At 34.3% G+C, this 20069-nt stretch overlaps 1 protein-coding gene across 2 annotated transcripts; it reads left to right on the top strand.

Moving 5' to 3' along the window:
* The first annotated feature begins 4369 nt into the window (after positions 1-4369).
* On the top strand, positions 4370-19853 carry LOC131620762 (6-phosphofructo-2-kinase/fructose-2,6-bisphosphatase-like). 2 transcript variants are annotated; one of them, XM_058891919.1, is made up of 23 exons: positions 4372-4699; positions 4795-4858; positions 5900-6195; positions 7037-7219; positions 7655-7864; positions 7995-8090; positions 8333-8431; positions 8836-8865; positions 10059-10112; positions 10780-10833; positions 10915-10992; positions 11087-11178; positions 11256-11313; positions 11392-11466; positions 14494-14541; positions 14981-15078; positions 16681-16756; positions 18574-18636; positions 18723-18814; positions 18972-19040; positions 19129-19192; positions 19292-19357; positions 19630-19853. In XM_058891919.1, the coding sequence occupies exons 1-23, from the start codon at positions 4517-4519 to the stop codon at positions 19705-19707; spliced, it is 2226 nt and encodes a 741-aa protein (XP_058747902.1). In that variant the 5' UTR covers positions 4372-4516; the 3' UTR covers positions 19708-19853. The 2 variants fall into 2 exon arrangements, 1 of the variants encoding a protein (XP_058747902.1); XR_009289276.1 differs by lacking the exons at positions 19129-19192; positions 19292-19357; positions 19630-19853 and having other exon boundaries at positions 4370-4699; positions 16681-16772; positions 18972-19017.
* Positions 19854-20069: the final 216 nt, after the last annotated feature.

Below are 20069 nucleotides of genomic sequence, written 5' to 3' on the forward strand. Positions count from 1 at the left end.
AATCTGAAGAAAAACTCTCTGAAGCAAAACTCTCATATTCATATTCTGAGTTCATTACTTTGTACCTAAACTTAGTGAAATATCACAGATGTGATTACAGCTTTCTAGAAGCAAAACTATACACTATCATCAGAAGTTACGTGGTAACTAAGTCCTTGAGAGACCGGTTGGGTCAGAAGTCTCAAGAAGTATAGGACTAGTTGAGTCTTAGAAGTTAAGTTAATCACAAACAGTTGGTTTGTGCAGGATTGTTAGTCACCAGCAGTTTGACTCGTGCACTGTATTGTGAGTCACGACAGTGGGTCGTACAAGTGTAATCAGATTCTGATTATAGTGGATTAAGTCCTTGTTGATTATAGTGGATTCTGATTATAATGGATTAAGTGTAATCATACTTATCTTTCATGTAAAGTCCTCGTTGATCCTCTTCATATTATTTGGTCCTTCAGACTTTGACGGTTGGTCTAAGAGTTCTAAACAAAGGATACACGAAAGCTGATTATGTAAAGAAAATAATCAGAAGTCTACCAAGAATATGGGGGCCAATGGTTACAAGGTGATTTGCCTCTCTCAACGAGGACTTAATCCACTATAATCAGAATCCACTATAATCAACAAGAACTTAATCCACTATAACAATCCTGCACAAATCAATTGTTTGTGACTAACTTAACTTCTAAGACTCAACTAGTCCTAGACTTCTTGTGACTTCTGACCCAACCGGTCTCTCAAAGACTTAGTTACCACGTAACTTCTGATGACAATGTATAGTTTTGCTTCTAGAAAGTTGTAATCAACTCTGTGATATTTCACTAAGTTTAGGTACAAAGTAATGAACTCATAATATGAATATGAGAGTTTTGCTTCAGAGAGTTTTTCTTCACATTTGATGATTTTTCAGAGTAATAATGTTCTTGTGTGTGATTATTGTTTTCTTTGATTCAGGAGATCGTGAATATATATATATATATATATATATATATATATATATATATATATATATAGCCTCAGGATTTTTGCCCGTTAACTTCAGCTCCTTTTCGCAGCATTAAATGGTTTGCGTGTTGTCTTAGCTTTTGTATTCTTCCAAGGATTTACATGTGGATAACTTCTTCAATCAACCTTGGGAATTGCACTTTTGGAGTGTTGCAGCCGTTTTTCTAATGATTATGTCTTTAACGACATTATTTTGAATCATTCTTCGTGATCTTCTGAATATCCATGTATTTCAACTTCTGTTATAGATGTGTTCGCAGCGTTTTGGTGCAGTATCAGAAGTTGCCTGAAGACTTGAATGTCTTTTGCATTTATCCAGCTTTGCATATTTTCCAAGTTCTGGTTGTGTTGGTACTGGTACATCTTCTAAAATTAGAAATATATAATTAGAGTACCATGTTTGCTTATACAAAATTTACTTGCTTGTTATCATCAAAACACTAAAATATGATTAGAACCAAACTAAATTCTAATGATAATAATTCTAAATAATTAGACTAACTATCTAAAATATAATTAATCTTCATACCCCTATTATGATGCTCTACCCCACAATGTAACCCACACATCACATCTCAAAGCATCAATATTTCACCAAAACGTTATATATTCGCAAACACTTCACAAATACTCATCATAAAGCAATTAAATAATAATTTAATTATTTTGGGATGTTACAATTAGCATTATAGTTGGGAATCATACTAGAGGAAGTGAAGAATTGAAGGGAGGCATTGATGACATCCTATTTAATGATGTCCTAATACTCCTAGAAGAAAAAGGAACTGAAACCATTTGGACAAGCAACATCATCCCCATTAAGAGCATTGACTGCATGGTGAATTTCAATCTTAGAGAGGGTCGTGGTGAGCATGAGACTAATGTCCTCAAGGACCAGGTTAGGAATAACATGATCAACGAGGTCAGTATTAATCAAATTATTCCTTGAGCAAAAAAGATTAGTGAAATATCTACCACAATATATGCAATGTCAAGAGGATTGGTTTGGAGCACATTATCATAATTGATGGAATAGATGATCTAGGAGGCTTGCTTGATTTTACAAATTCCATGGAAGTAAGTAGTGCACCTGTCTCCCTCTAAATTCCACTTGATCTTATCCTTCTATTTCCAAAAGATTTTTTCAAGATGAATGGCTTAATTGAATTGAGCTTAAGTCTGCTTCTCTTTTCTCAAAAGATAATCAGTGTGACCAAGGATGCTGATCTGATTCTGGATGTCATCAAGCATGTATATGGAGGTTTTCACCCGATGATGCATATTCCCAAAGATGTTCTTGTTCCACACTTTGAGTTTGTCCTTGAGGAGATTTAGCTTTTGGACAAGGACATCCATAAAGGTCTTATGAGAATTTAATTATTGGAGACATAAATAGTTGACACTCCAACAGAAACACAATCCATAGGAAAATAAAAAGCCCCAAGTTAGTCCCCCACATCTATGACAATAAGAGTGATGTTATTCAGACAAAAAAAATCATAAGTTGGGAGGAACACCATTCCTATATTTAACTACAAAGAGCTTCAGATGGAGTCTATGGAGCCAAGGAGAAGGAAAGTCCTTAAAGGCCACCCAAGGATAAAATACAAAAACAAAATTAGGTTTATTAAGGATGATGAGTTTTTTAAGAGCTAACCTAGTGAGGGAATTAGCCAACCCTCTAGCATTCCAAAAGGAATTTCATTGGTCCACAGTACAGGGACCCACCATTGACCTAATAATATGAATTATACTTTTGTTAGCTTTCTTTTTCCTAATTGGTTTCTTTTTATGGACCACAAGTTGAAATTCTTCATTAACATCACGTTGATTCCCTTGGGATTGGGGGCACAAAAGTCAGTATCAGATTAATAACAATTTCCTTATCATTAGGTCTATCTTCTAGCTCAACTAAGTTAGCCTAAGATTCTTTAAAGAATCTCTTAGGGGTATCTGTAACCAGAGTGTCTTTGTCCTTACCATGTCTACATTAAATTAAGTTGCATCCACTAACGCAGAAGTATTTAAAGTCTCTTCAGTTTCATCAGTGTTCTTCACTACTTGAGAAGGAACTTCGTTGGGAATATTTTGCAATGGCGGGTCTGAAGGTTTGGGGATTGTGTCATTGTTTTTCTTCATAGGGATAAATATATGTTTCACCTTAGGTTGAATGTCATCAGCCTTAACTTCCTTGTCAACTGATATTTTTTTGCACACATTAACATGATGGCCAACAATGTTACAATTTGAGCAAAGGTCAAGGAGGTTTTCATATTCAAGGTCCATGTAAAAGGAAAACCCTTGGCGCTAAACTAGGACTTTGAATTTCGGCTCAATCCTAAGATCTATGTCAACCAACTCACGTATAGAATGTCCAAAATCACGGTCAAACTAAGATTTGTTTGTTGTGGAATCTGTACAAGTTGGAGTACCTACACTACTCGCAATAGTGAAGAGAATTTTAGGTCTCTAATATTCTTGAGAAAGAATGTAAAATATAACACATACCTGAGCATTTGTCTGGTGCTAAGCATTAAGGTTGAAGTCCTTTGACCATGAAAATAACTTCAGGGGCCAGTATTAGGGTTCCACGAACCTGTTGCTCTTACCTTTTGAATCTTTTAACATAGAGAAAGTGAACTTGTATAATCCTTTATCAAGAGAGGTCACCCCCATTTAGAGAGGGAGCTCCAAAGGGAGGATAACTTAGTCCGCAAGACATCAATTTTTAATGGAGTAACACCTTTTGACCAAAGGATTTGACCATGTAGGTTATGTTTACAAGCTTCCACTTCGACAAAGTATTCATTTTCTAGTATCACAATAACAATACAATCTCCCTCTAGGCAAGGTTTCGACTGTTGACTTAGAGGAATGTCGCAAACATTGTTGACAACTTGAGCAAAAGTCTTCGGTTTGAGTTTATCAATCATATCTAAAGATTTTTGAAGAGGAAGAGCCTTGGATTAACTAGTTCAGCAGGTCGTGAAATGACCACATGAGATATGAAAGGCAACGAAAATGTTGGTGGTAGAGGAGTGAAGGCTAAACTAAAGAAGAAAGGGGAAAAATTTTAGAATATTTATGAAGAGGGTATTACTAGTTTTTTAGGCAATTTTTTTTTTTTAAATTATAGTTTTTTGAGAAGTTGTCTAATATATGCTATATGATCACAATACCTTTTTTAAGTTTAATTTAAAGTATTTTATACATGATATGGGTATATAATAATATATATAAATTAGATAAATATATATGAACTTTATAAAAAAAATATAGATAGATAACATATTTTTTAATAAAATATGTAAAATGAATAAAAAGTTTCTATCCTTTTCTCTATCTTTCTCCTCATCACACACATATATATCGTAACAAACAAACAAGAACAGTTAAATCTCTGATAGCAACTACACATTCCACGTTAACAAACACTTCTCACAACGATAAAACCTTCTTACACTCTCTTCTCTTCACATTCCTCTCGTCGACGCTAACCACCCGTTGCGAACCAAAAAAAATGGCAACGGGAAGCGATGAAGAACAAGACGAAACCAGCATTCATCAAACACCGTTACGAATCCCTGAGTTACTCTACGTTTCCGTGAAGATGGAGAATCCAATTGTTGCTGTCGCGGGAAACCTTTTCCCTCACGTTTTCTGTTCTTCCGCATTGGTTGGGGCTTGTGATTCTTCCAGAGCTGTAAATTTGATTCGTTCACGATTCAGTGTTTTGTGGTTGTTTTTTTAGGTGATTCTGTTTTGTGATTGGTGTTGTTGTTTTTGTTTTTGGATTAGCTTTCGATGGAACGCGAATCGGCGTCAATGTGGGAGTTTAGCTTTGTTGTTCCTCAAAATCATGGTATTGTCTTTTAAGTTAATTGATAAACATCTTAATCAACTGTGTGTAACATAAGTGCTTATCATTTAAGTATTTATATGTATAAGTTATTTCTATTACAAAATATAAACTATAATCGAACTGATTCCAAGGAAACTATCTTAGAGATTTTATGGAAATAAGTTGAAAACAGTTCATGGACATGTCTTAGGGCCAGGATAAACAGCTTATTTGCAGCTTATGAAATAAGTGTTTATCAAAATAAGCGCTTATGAATAAGCTTGCTTAAACTATTTTTATAACAAAAGATATGAATTTAAATTGTTTTTATATAGTATGTGTTCTATGTTATTTTCGTAAGTTATTTTGGAGAACTTACTAAAGAAATTCAAAAAAGTTTAAGAAATATGTCATAAGCTGTATTGATTAAGACTAGTAGACTACCAAACAGTGTCACAAAACTTATGTTAGTAGATAAGCTCGAATAAGCCAATCCAAACAGGCCCTTAATCTGTTACCATAAACTCTCCCAAAGAGTCTCATAAGTACTCATGATAGTAGATAAGTACAAATTAACCAATCTAATCAGCCCTAATAAACTTGTGGAAGCTCTTCTTAATTTCAATAAGTAAATGGTAATTTTGGTTCTTAAACGTTAAACGTGATGTCGCTAATATCCTTATCATCCTTGAATGTGTCGAAATTACAGAAACATCTCTGATTGTGTCTTCTGTTAATAATTTTATTGACCAAACTGACTAACATAAGACACATCCGAGCACCAACATGTACATTTATGATGTTTTTGTAATGTTGATATATTCAAAGGCATATTACAGACACACATATGTTCTTATGAGCATATGAAAATAAGCGGACATATTACACTATTACAGACATATTATGAACTATAGTATGTCATAAAATGAGTTCCAATAAGCTTTTTCCAATGTTCTTTCACCGGTCCATACTCCATAGTAACATTATTGGCATCATTGTAAGCAGATGCTTTGTATGTCTGGACTACAAAATTTTTGTATTGATTTTGTTTGGGATTTTCAGAAGCTTTGGATTTCAAGTTCCTCCTAAAGCCGAAGGATACCGACTCACCTTGTTTTGTTGAGGAAGGTCCGAGCCGTGTACTCATTGGGGGAGCATTACAAGATGGTGCTACGCTTGCTTCGTTTAAGCTTGACAATGATCAGGCTGTTGAGTATAAAGTATTTGTTCAAGCAAGCAGAGTTTCTTCCTTTGACCTTGCTGCTAGTTGGAGGGCTTATAGAGAAAATTTCCATCCTTCGGCTGTACGCGGGATACCTGATGTCAGCATAGATTCAGAACCTCAGACAGAAATTGAAGTAAGACTCCGTATGCCATTTTGCTTCGTTTTTATTTACTTTGTCCCCATGGTTCAAGGTACTTCACTACATTGTTCTCCTTCCGGTAGCTGTAGAACAAAGTGTTACTCTGGTTGCAATTCTTTAGATGACTGTGTTAAAAAGGCTCATGTGAACATGCATGATGTCTTCACTACTTTGTTCTTGTTATAAAAAAATATTGAGTTGTTCAATCTGGACTAGTTAAGTATTCAATATTCTAATTTGTCCCATATTTGTATTTTTGTGCTTTTAATATTAAATAGTTGCATTTTAAAGTTAGTGCACAGCTGCATAAACTTGAAGAGATGATTCATTTTCATTCTTTAGAATAAAATGAAACAGCCTAACTGTCAATTGATGTTTTTCTTTTCTTTTTCATTTTCTACAATTTAATTCTCTTTCTGTCAATGTTCTTATTCCCAGGCCTAGCCGTAAACCATATTGTATTCTAATCAATGTTCTTTATTGCAGTGATCACAGTGAGTTCAATTAATTTTTTGTTGCATAATTAATTATTTTCTTCTGAAGTTGTGCAGGCACTAGTCATGCATCGGGATTTTTCTTTGATTGCAGTTGATTTTAGTTTCATTCTCTTCACAGAACTGTAGTTTGTCTTTTAATGTCTTTGTAATCTGATACTGATAGTGCAAAATGGCTATTATCAAGGTTCAAGGGATTGATCTACCAAATAAAAGTTTATTGCTGAATTACATGTTTTACATTTTTTCCTCTCATTCCAACTTATGATAAATCTGTCTATAAAACAAATTTTCTTTTGTGAAGAATTACTATGGAGCTTAACTTTTTAATTTTTGTTCAGACTGTCTCTTCTGTGGGTTTGGAACTTGATCTCGAGCATTATGTCGTCCCAGCTCCCTCAAATTCAGCTTTTGAATATGCAGCTAACTTGACAGAGAATCCTAGATCACTGAATAATAGTGGGTCTGGCAGCGATTACTTTTCCATTGGAGATGACATTGTTTCTGTTGATCAACCTGAAAAAGTAAACATTTAACTTTCAAATTCACATTTAAAATTTATGATTATTAAAGTTTAATATTTAACTTTTGCACAGAGATTTTAAACAAAAACTTATTCCCAAAGTGATACAAAGCATAAAGTACTATCACTTATTTTTATATTAGAACTAAACTTGATGAACATGGAAAAGCACTTGTGACTTGTGAGAGGTTATCCAAAATATTCTAAAATGGAGTAATGATATAGTGAGATATTTTCTAAATATTCTAACACTCTGCCCTCAAGCTAAACTTACTTAGATTAAGCTAGTTACAAATATATGTAACAAATAGCAGTACATTTGATGTTTAAAATTTCTTGAGGTTAAGAGGAAAAAGAAAGTAAGTTAGTAGGTTATATTATTATTAACTCTTTATTGTGCAACATATCTAATCGGCTATGTTGATGTCCCAACTAGGAGATGGAGTTCAATACCCTAGATCCATCTAGAGTGCATCAAAGTTCTAAATTGGTTAAATCTCAGTCGGTGGGAACAATGTCAACTCTGCGAATGGAACACGGTCAAAGGGGACCTTTTGTTGATAAGGGTGTTGGAGTTCCAAGAATGCAAAAATGTTCTAGTTTAATTACTTTTACTGCTGATCCTAGTTTGGAGCCTGATACCAAGGTTTGTATAAATGAAGTAAACTTTGTTTATTATTCAATATTAATTTTTGATGGATTAATTTATATTGCTTCTAACTGTTAATTGTGTTCTTATACAAACAATTGCTTCTGCACCTCCTTTTTTTGGACAGAATTCATTTCCAGCAGCGGCTGGAGCTGTTGCAGCTGGTGCCATTGCTGATCAGATGCTGGGACCCAAGGAGGATAAACATTTGGCGATTGTCATGGTATTTTTCTTCTTTGAGAAATAACTAGTTATGAATTTCTTTTAGTAGCTTTTCTGATAAGTTATTCATTTTTGGCTTTACATTACAGTTTTGGCTGTAAATTGAGATTAAAAAAAGGAACATACCTTAAAAAGTTTGAATTTCTAAGTACCCAAAATGACACATTCCCGTTTGTATTTAATCTGATTTAGTGAATTAAATTATTTGATATTGAATGTTTCTAACTATTTCCTTTTATTTAGGTGAGCCTGCCAGCTCGAGGTAAAACTTTCACCGCAGCTAAACTTACTAGATATCTTCGCTGGTTAGGTCATAATACCAAGCACTTCAACGTCGGTAAGGTTGTCCACTTTCTTAACTTGATTCTTCTTTGTAATAAAGGCTATGTTTGGATATCTAATGGAGTTGAGTGGAATGAAATAAGATTGAGTGAAGAGTAAAATAAAACTTAATAGAATAAACTTACCAATTTTTTTTTTTGCTCCTTTTAGTGATGGAATGAACAAAAGGGTTTTTTTTTTTCATTCTATTCCACCCAAATTGGAGGGAAAAAAAGTAGGATATTGGATGGAACTCATTCCATTATGTTCCATCTTCTTTTAAATAATTCAAACAATGAACCTTTAACGATTTCATTCCATTTCCTTCCATCAATCCAAACATAACCCTACAGTCTTGCACACCTAGTGGAAGATTGGAGATATATCAAGTATGATGTTAACATGCTCACTTTTTGATGTCACAGTATCGTCGCCTTAAGCACGGAGCTAGCCAGGTAAACTTAATGGAAATGGATCCATAGGATAGTTTATTCTTTCTGAATTACATATTATTTTCATTTTATAGATAAAATCCCATTCCTAGCCATTAGAATTGACACAACTTATACAAATATGACATGGGCTTTGATGCTCTAAAATGCTAGGGAACTCACATTACTGAAAAAGACAATAGTTATTGATGCGCTAAGAACTTCGAATTATGCCTATGAGCTAGGATTCAAGAATTACAGGCATAACGTTAATGCCTTGGGCTTTTTTTGTTCTATTATGTTCATGTTGAAGTTTTGGGTTTTAGATAAAAGAAGAATAATGATAATAAAAATATAATTACTGATTATGGTGAAATATAAATTTATATGATTTCATACATACTCGATACTAATTTGATAGTAACTTGACACTAACAACTAAACACTAATGCGTATCTTTAGAATACAAGACTCTTAATCCTAAATAAATAGGAAAATGAGAAAACAATCATGATAACAATTATGCAATATGGAGTCTAATCTTAGGAGATAATTTAACTTCTAGAAATATGATTAGAAATGGATCCTAGAAGATAAACTACGATGCTCTAACATAATATAAGAAAATATTCAGAGATATTTCAAAAATGTTCTAATAGTTTAAAATACAATGTGTTTTTGAACAACCTTGGTTTAGGGAATCACAAATGAGCCGCTTAACTTAAAAGTTTAAGCAATTAAGTCTTACAATCATAATGTTAAACTCGAGTAATTTAGAATGAATGACTTGCATTACACAATGGGGTTGTACAAATTAATATACAAAAGAGTATCACTCAAAATAAAGAAAACTTCTAAACTAAGTATTAGTGAATAGGAATCCTGTTATATTTTATTCTTCAGCAATAGCTGATATAAATAGGGAGATTACAACTTCAAATAGAAAAAGAATATCCTAGAAGAATATTATTATAATAAAAGAGACTAAATATAGAAAATAAATAAATAGGGAAATTTTATGGTTACTCTATCACTAAGGATTACCACTTAAGAGACTAAGCTTACCACGTAAGAGAGTATCTCACTACATAAACTGATCACTATGGAGTGCTTGACTCCGAATCTTAAATGTTACTTTTATTCTTGGAATCATGATATTAAAGTTGGCTGTTGTGGTCTGTTGGAATTTTTTTAATTAATGTCATTCTTCTATGTAGTCTGCTGATTTCTTTCGAGCTGACAATCCTGAAGGCATAGAGGCCCGTAATGAGGTAAATTCCGGCCAGTAAATTTATTAAAACAAATAATATATGATAGAGTGTAAAGTTTATTGATTGCCTGCATATTTTGGTCATAACTAGAATTATGAAGATGTTGCTTCTAGACTTATTACAATTTTATTAAATAAACTAATTTATCTTTTAAAGCCTTAAACAATAATTAAATTTTTTTTCTGTTTGCTTCAGTTGCCAATAGTTTACTTGTGCTAAAATCAATTAACCAATATGCTGAATATATTGAGAATAAATAATTTCAGGAACTAGGTTCTTAAGCGTTGTATTATAAGAAATCAAAACTGATTGAAGTTATAATACAAATTGAGTTTCCTGATATCATTTATTGAATGGTGATGTAATGCCATTTATGACTCATTGTTGATACAAATTAGAAAATAAACTCATATTGACAAATATTAGAATTTACGACTACGTACTCTTATTTAAGTGCTCTATTTCTAACATTGGTTTATCTTGAATGGTCTGGTTGGTGTTATGTCTAGCAAATGTAGAAGATCCAAATTAATGTTGAATACCTTTTAAGACTGATAGAATGTTACTTTTAAGTTTTGGTGTTGGGTTTGTCATGAATGATTTTCGTAATGTTAACACCATGTTGACCTTTCTGTGTACATAGTTTTAATATGTCATGTACCACTAGGTAGCAAAGCTCGCATTTGAGGATATGATAACTTGGATGAAAGAAGGTGGTCAGGTAATTTAATTCTTGTCAGGTAGCTTTGTTACTTTTTTGCTTTCTTATAAGTTCTCAGCATAAGTATTAATTTCAATATAGGTTGGGATATTTGATGCCACAAACAGTAGCAAGCAGCGAAGAAACATGCTAATGAAATTGGCTGAAGGAAGATGCAAGGTATTTTTGTCACTAATGGCTGCTATTGTGTAGGTAATATGGAAATGATGTATGTAGTTTTGAACTCTTCTGATGCACTTTTGCATTTTTGTAGATTATCTTTCTAGAGACAATTTGCAATGATGTAGACATGATCGAAAGAAATATTCGTTATAAAATTCAGCAAAGTCCTGACTATGCAGAAGTGTATGTTTGCTCTAAACCAGTGACATCTTATCTGGATCAATTTGTGGAGACGTATACAATTAGCTTTTCTTTTTCAGGTCAGATTTTGAGGCTGGGCTAAGAGATTTTAAAACTCGTGTAACCAATTATGAGAAGGCGAGTCTTTCATATATACTTTTAGTGACTGTTCTGGGTGAGCTTTTGCTCTAAATAACGCTGATTTCATATAACTAGGTTTATGAGACTGTAGAAGAAGGATCATACATCAAAATGATTGATATGGCCAGTGGACGTGGTGGGCAAATACAAGTAAGTTTTACCTTCAACTATGTCATTTATGCGGGTTGATTTCCCTCTACTTACTCATTGTCTGGTTAGCTAATATCACACGTTTGATATGCATGTCTATACCATATAGTGATGTTCTTTAGATTAGTAAAAGTTTTAGTAGATACGCTTGAGATTTTGATTAATGTGAAAATATTGATTGCTAACTTACAAATTAGAGGCTCTAATAATTGTGTATAGACAGTTAAACACGAATTCTGAGAAATGATAGCCATGAAAATGGAAATGAAAATTATACTCATAATTATACACTATTTTGATATACAATACCCATACATGGATCTCCTATTAATATGAGAGAGGCTTCTAATCCGCATCCGAATACATTACAACTTGAGTAGGACCCTTGTTTTCATTGATAAGACCTTTTTCCTCAAGCTGCTTTAACGCACTTCAAGATGTGAATTACAACGAGATGTGAATTATGGCATCCCACTGTCCTTTACAAGATGAGTTATGAAATTGACTTACCACATCAACAACAAATTGAGATTTGGACGAGCAAAGTAAGATAATTCTGCTTGCCCACTAGTCTTCTGTGTCTCTAACTCTTTGGATCTTATAGTGGCTCCTCGTTATTTGGAAAATTCGTGATATTAGGATTCATGAGTGTCTGTCAACTGATTTAGCATTCATTAAACTTGTATCCTCTCGAATATCCATGATACACATGTCCCCCCTGTGAGAAATTACAGTGCCGTTTTTGGATTGTGCCATTTATATCCCCAAAAAGTATTGTAGTCTGCAAAGATCTTTTTCTTGACGGGGATAATCACCACCTGTATGACAATGCTGTTAACATACAACCAAGTAAAATTATCATGTCCCTAAATGGTGATAGAAGACCGAGTGATCCACTTCGAGTCATACCAAACTACTAAACGACATTGCTGAGTTTGCTACACCATACTCTAGGAGACTTTCGAGATGATATACAGATTTGTAAAGGCAGTTTTGGAAAACATGGTATCTGGCCCTAGGACTGACTAATCCGAGGAGACCAATCCCATAGTCCACTTGCGGGAGCCAATTTAAAGTAAGAGCAGAGTTCTATATGGATTGTCCCAACACTAGAATTGCTAGCACCTAGTGGAATTACAGACCAACCCCTTAGGGTTAATAAACTAGCCTTAATGACTCCCCTAAGCAACAATTCCAAAATGTTGCTCAATATAAACTTTTTCATTGAGATAACTATGGAGAAAAACATTCTTCATACCATGTTGGTGAAGAGGCAAGAGTCATAATTCTATGAAGCACGAAAACACCAATTTTAACCCCGACACTACGGCGACACCGATAATAATTTTAAAAAATGAATAAATTAAACGTAATCATAAGTGTTGGTGCAAGTGTCCGATATCGACGCGGACACACCTTTTTTCAGAGGTCTTGGTGCTACATAGAGTCTAATAGCAGCCATAGACAAAGCAAACAAAATCTAATTTTGCTATTGGGAAAAAGGTGTCCCATAATCCATGCCAAAGAATTGTGTATAAACTTTAGCAATTCCTTCAGTCTTTAGCTTGTTCTTAGGAATACATATAGAAGACAAGGAAAAAGAACAAGCAAATGTCAAGGTGATAAACAAGGATAACTCAAGGTAACACAATGAGGAGAAGGATAACGAATGCAGCGTACACCTTTTTGAAGTGAAATTGGATATTCAAGTGCACAAGGTTTGGGCCAGAGAAGAAGGAGGAGGTGAGGTCTGATGGGAGTTTTCACAAACTGCTAATGGAGCTATCGTTGCTAAGGGAAGGTATGTTGGAGGTCTAAATCTAGGTGCTAGAAGTTGAGACAGGTGTTGGGAAACATACCCATAGTTCATTTCCTAATTGGATTCATAGTCGAGTTCATTTCCTAATTGGATTCATAGTCGAGGTAAGTCTCGCTTTGCCTTGGTTCATTTTGACAAGATAGCTCAACTAGGTAGGACTTGACACCACCTTTTGTAACTTTGCAAGGCCAGGGTGACCCGATTGAGCATTTATTTTAGAGGGCAATCTATGGCCGTGCATATTTGGGAGTGTTTAGAGAGATCATAGAGACCAAGTTTCTAAGGTTGGTGAGCATGTGGATATGGTCATTGGTTAAAAAGGTGGCAGCTGACAATGGCAAATCGGCAATAGCAGTTGCTATAGGTGACCCGAGTGAGCATTTACTTTAGAGAGAAATCTACGTCGGTGCATATTTGGGAGTGTTTAGGGAGATGATAGAGACCAAGTGTCTCAGGGTGGTGAACATGTGGGTATGGTCATTGGTAAAAAAAGGTGGCAGCTGACAGTGGCAAATCGGCAATAGCAGTTGCTATAGGTGATTCTGAGTGGCAGCACTACAAAATATACACAGTGAAGGTAGGTGTTGGCAGCTGAAATGTAGGTAGCTCAAAGTGGCTACTAGGAAGGCGGCTAGGATTTTGATGAAGTAGAGTCTCCCTCCCAAATCAAGAGTACTGATATCAACTAAAAGGGTCTGAATAATCTAAATATTGTTGATGAGTAAGTTACAAATTTATACACTATTGAACATGAATTTATTAATCCTAATAAATGATACTAAAAAATCTATCCTAATAATTACAGAACATTATAGTGATATGTACAGAAGAATAAAAGGAAATAATTAATTATTCTAACCTAAAATAGTGCCATTTATATTAAGTAGATTATAGTAGTTAATTTAGCTGTAAAACCCCAGTTTAGGTGGAAATTTAAATAGCATAGTTTCAGCTGCACCTTGAATTTTAAATAGCCCATGACTACATACGTTAGAGTTTTTTTGTGCCTTCCTTAATAATTATGGCATGGTTCACTGAAAGCATAAAATTGAAAGCGTGTTTTGTTCTACACCCAAAATTTATGCTAAAATATGTACATATATTATGGAATGCTTGTGTCTCCATGAGTTTTCACTAGCCACTTAGAAATATGGTCTATGATATGACATTGATTTGTTAATACTCACAGTTTATCTCTTCTGGTTAAGGTGAACAACATCAGTGGCTACCTACCTGGACGAATTGTCTTTTTCTTGGTAAGTTTCTTCAAAGAATATAGTTAATTACATTCAAAGGCTCTCATTCTTACAAAGGCAAAACAATTGATTTAGTATTATTAGAATTACAAAGAGGAACTGAAAGGAAAAATTAGAGACCGTCGTTGGTTCTTATTTCATCTGAATGATTTCTGTAAAAATACTGAATAGTTATGAAATGCTTGAATGAAATTTCGCTCAATGTTATTTTGCTTAGAAAAATAAGAGATAATTGGTTTGAGTGAATAATAACACTAGAAAAATAAGAGACAATTGTATTTATGGGAGTTTCATTTGTAAGAAATATTGATCCTCTTTTGCTCAACTTTCAATATAGTGTTTTTTTTAAAGATTTAATGATACACACCCCTGCAAATTGTACTCCATGACTCATGTAAGTTTCTTAAAAGTAATTGGTTATTTTCTTTATTACTTGCAGATGAATACTCATCTTACACCACGCCCAATATTACTCACCCGGCATGGAGAAAGTCAGGATAATGTGAGAGGCAGAATTGGCGGAGATCCTGCATTAAGGTATATTCTCATTTTTTTAGTGTATAATTGATGGGGACACATGCTGACAGGTTATTCTATGAATGAAAATGAAATTTCTGTTGATTTACCTTAGAGAACTAGTAGAATATTAAAGTAATTTGTGGTATGAGTCTTATTAAGACTTCATGGTGTTATTGACTTGTGCTTGTACTAGCAGTACTGTACTTGACCTAGAATAATGGGTTAAGTAGGAATATTTGGTCCTTTTTTTTTCCCACAACAATTGTGATGCAAAACAGCGATGGTGTCACTGGTTGACAAGGAACACTAACAGATGCTAAAGGCAGTTGTGATAAGTCTTGCAGGAGAGAATCAAAAAGAAGTGCCGAAGAGGCATTGTGATTGTTAAGAAGTGTGGTTGGGCCTAACTCAACCCTACAAAACCGGCTTGTAGGGTGAGGATTGCCCCCACTTATAAGGACATGTTCATGCCATATATTGTCCGATCTTAACACACCCCCTCACGCCTAGGACTAGACAACTGGAGCGTGGAAATAAATGGCGGGTGGCCCGATAGCGGAAACCATAGAAGGTGGCCCACCGGATCTTAAACGAGGCTCTTGATACCATGTTAAGAAGTGTGGGTTTGGCCTAACTCAATCCTACAAAACCGGCTTATAGGGTGAGGATTGCCCCCACTTATAAGGACATGTTCATGCCATATATTGTCCGATGTGGGACTCTTAACAGTGACTATATAAGAAGGGAAAAGGCATGCAAATTCTGTTGTAAGGAGAGTAGATCAGATGGAGTGGAGTCAAACAATTAGACCTAGAGGAAGACCTAGAAAAACTATAAGAGAAGTTATTAAGAAAGATCTCGAGATTTACAATTTAGATAGAAGCATGATTTTGGACAGAGCAATATGCGGAAGTTGATCCATGTAGCTGACCTACTTAAGTGGGATAAGACTTGGTTGTGGTTGTTGTTGTTGTTAGATATTACTTTCTTTTCTTTAGTCTTGCTTGGGGTTTCTCCTTCTACTATTTCTTTAATTGGGTGTATGTACCCACCCAAGTAGTTGAAAAGTGAAATAAGGCAAGCATCTCATTATTATTGTAGGCAAGGTTATCGAAATCACGTGTTGACTTGTGAGCTCGTACGAGTCCACGATCCCGGGCGGAAAAGTCTGTTTGGCTCGCTTGTTGAAATGTTTCTCTGTACTGACTCAGTTTGAATTGCTAGTTTGACAGTTGAGTTTACACGTAGAGACGGTGGACGCAATTGAAATTGCGAGTCTACTATACACCTTTAGATTTCAAAACAAATCACTAATCTGGCCCTAATTTCTGCCCCCAGTCCCACTTGAGACACAAACAAGACTCTACAACTTCCTATTCTTTTATTTGCGTGTAATTTCCACTCTACTATATCTTCCGTCTGAGTAAAAAATACATTGTCTGCTACATTTGAATGAAAAATACAATGTAGGGATTGATTCCCAGGACTGTCTTGCAAAGAGAAGTTGCAATGCTGTTCTGATTCCTCTATATTTGAATTCTATTTTTTAATGTGATAGCTGGTTTCTTTAACAATTGCTGTAAATTTTTAGCTACTAACTTTACCTAATTGTTTCAATAGTGAGGCTGGAGAACTTTATAGACAGAAGCTTGCAAAGTTTGTTGGAAAGCGTCTCAAATCAGAACGAGCTGCTTCTGTAAGCTTTTCCAATTGTATGGATTCAATCTCGCATGCATTTTTCATTCAAATAAACTAATGGCTAAAAGAAATTAATGCTAGTATGCTTGTAGCAATATGCTAGACCTTTCATTATAACAGAAGGTATAGTATTGTGCAAAACTGACTGAAGTCATTTTATTGGAAGTCAATTGTTGCAGTTAGTTGCAGTTATGTTTTAATAATTAATTGTGCTGTCAATTATGTCTGTTAGTAAAAATTAATAGGAAAAGGGAAAGTCATAATGGGTTGTCAAGAAGTTTTTGAGTGGTTATTTGGATGGGAGGGAACCAAGCTCTCGAAAACTTGGCGTAGAACCGTGGCCTTGTTCTTTCTGTACATGTATATTTTCATTCTGTGCAGGTGTGTTTGTGTATGTTCTGCTTCTATTTGAGAGTAATTTTCCAGAGAGTATTCAATAATAATTCAGTTATATACTATGGTACCATTTTCTATCGACTGGTATCATGGTATCATAGCATTAAGATCTTGGTAGCTTTGATGGTGTTTAAAAGAGAGGAAACGGATGCTCGGATCAAATTGTTAGAAAAAAATATTGTTGGCCATGTTTCAAATCCTCGTTCCAAAGTGAAGATTTCATCATCATGAATTTAGAAAGAGAAAAGAGAAAGAATTCAGTTGAGAGAATATTATTTGAATTGATAGAAAACTGATTTTGTTAATAGGGTACTGAAACTAACTCAGTTAGTTACAGCTATGCTGACTCAGCTTAAAGTTTGTTGTAACTGCATTCTAGACAGTCCTAAACATTGTTAATCTGTTCGGCTTAACACGAGTATAACAGTTACAGTTGTAACTAACACACCTAGTGTATTTACTCTAATAAATAAGCACATGGTTGCCTCTCATTAACTTTGGATACCATATTGAAAGAGTGAAAAACGAGAGATATATGCTATGAAGCACAAACACATCTAGGAATAGGCGTGTCGAGGTGTCCGACACTATGACACCCGTACGACACGTATCGAAAAAGTCAAACAAGTGTCGGAAAAGTCAGACAAATGTCACCAAAAAAATTATCTTTTTCTTTGCTTCGACACTCTTTGAATTGGTGTCCGACACCCATATAACACTCATACAACACTTGCTTGACAATTCGGACAAGTGTTTTAAAGAAATTTGTTATTTTTCTTCGCTTCAACACACCTTATGTATTTTTTGAATAAATCTCATACACATAAAAGGGTTAAATATGTATTGAAGTAATGTTATCCATCAAGAATTGAACACATTAATTTTGATTAGAATATTTGTAACTCTTTTAATAATAGATGGATAAATGAAGATCAAATAATATCATATATGTAGCGGTGTTGGTGTCCTATGTTTTTGACATTATTGGTGTCGGAGTGTCCGTGTCGTGTCGAGTCCCAGTGTCTGTCTCGGAGTCTGTGCTTCATAGGATATATGGTGAAACCGTATGTCTAGACTGCACCACGAAAATTCTGTTATATAAGCAATAATACAATAAAGATGATTAATTACAAAGTAATATGCTAAGGAATAATATACAAAATAATATGCTATGCTAAGAGGATTCTAGAATATGCTAGAGTATATTTACAAACTATTCCTATGTTATTATTTAAATATCAACACAAATGTTACATGATTTTGCACATCTGACACAACCAAATAGAAAGCATTCTCTTTATGTATAGAATTTTGTTGAAGTTATATAATTTAGTGCTGAATTATTGCCATGTCTATTAAGTGCATGTGTGAAAATACAGAAATGATGAATATTTTGTGATGCTTGCAACCTCTGTCTAGATATGGACCAGTACACTGCAGCGAACAATTCTGACAGCAGGCCCCATTGGTGGATTTCCTAAGGTTAGGTTCAATCTTAAATCAGGAGATATGGATTAACAAAGTTACATATTAATGGTCTTCCTGCAATTGCCTTTTATATATGTTAGATACAATGGCGTGCACTTGATGAGATAGATGCTGGGGTGTGTGATGGAATGACATACGAAGAAATCAAGAAGAACATGCCAGAGGAGTATGAGTATGTCTCAAACTTTTAATCTTGCATATTTGAACGCTGAATGAACTGGTATTATCAGATAAAAAATCAAGTGTTGATAGGAGCAGAATGCCGATTAAAATGTTCAAGTGCCTTTAGTTATTTTATTTTATTTTAATATTTTCTTTTTTTCTTGTAGATCACGCAAAAAGGACAAACTTAGATATCGTTATCCTCGTGGGGAGTCTTACTTGGATGTTATTCAAAGGTTGATGATACATTTCTTCTTTAACACTATTCAGATTCTAGCTGCTACTTGTTTGATATAAATAACTAAAGTTTTAATGATATTTCAGGTTAGAGCCTGTAATTATTGAGCTTGAGCGGCAACGAGCACCTGTTGTTGTGGTATCTCACCAGGTATTGCATATATGATGAAGTTAAAGTAAACTTGCATTTGTATATCTTCTACTGGTTTTGATTCTTGAGACTATTTTTTCAATACTTATTTCGTCGCAGGCAGTTTTGAGGGCATTATATGCTTATTTTACGGACAGACCTTTGAAAGAAATTCCACATATGGAGGTAATATACGTATTCATTTATCTGACGGGGTTTTTCTTACTATCATATGGAGTTGATGCAAAAGGAGTTTTTGGCAAATAATAGTTGTTATTTTCCCTTTCACTAAAATTTGAACTCCCATTAAAACGTTCAACTCATTTAACCCTTTGGCAAATATGTAAGTGGGAGGTTTAGTTTATTTTCATGTTAAGAATATTTCTGTTAGAATATTTCATGTTGATGAATCAGAATTTAGCACAAGATATCTAATGTGAGATTTTGCTCATTTACAGGTGCCACTTCATACTATAATAGAGATAGAATTGGGAGTTACAGGTGTCCAAGAGAAAAGATACAAACTAATGGACTGATTTGAGTAAGAGAAGAAGAGATGAAAAGGGATGGGAAAGATAGATTTTAAGCAAACTTGTTTTTTTTTTTAAACTCGGAGAAAAAAAATGATGAATTATCATGTAAATTATGATCCTCTAAACTAAAACTAACTTATTGGTGATCATTCTTTAGCTCCTTATTTGAAAAAAATTTAAAAGTCAAAACCAAAAGGAGTACAATGTTTTACAGTAAGGAACCTAGAAGTAGGTTTGGACCAACATGAGAAAACTTGGTCCTGTCATAAAAGACTACAATTAGCATGCTGCAGGTCTCAGAATTTGTAGGCCAACTAAGAACTAATGAAAAAACAGACTCGAATCACATGTTGCTCTATGATTTT

Source organism: Vicia villosa, linkage group LG7, assembly GCF_029867415.1.
Source record: "Vicia villosa cultivar HV-30 ecotype Madison, WI linkage group LG7, Vvil1.0, whole genome shotgun sequence".
Lineage (NCBI taxonomy): Eukaryota > Viridiplantae > Streptophyta > Magnoliopsida > Fabales > Fabaceae > Vicia > Vicia villosa.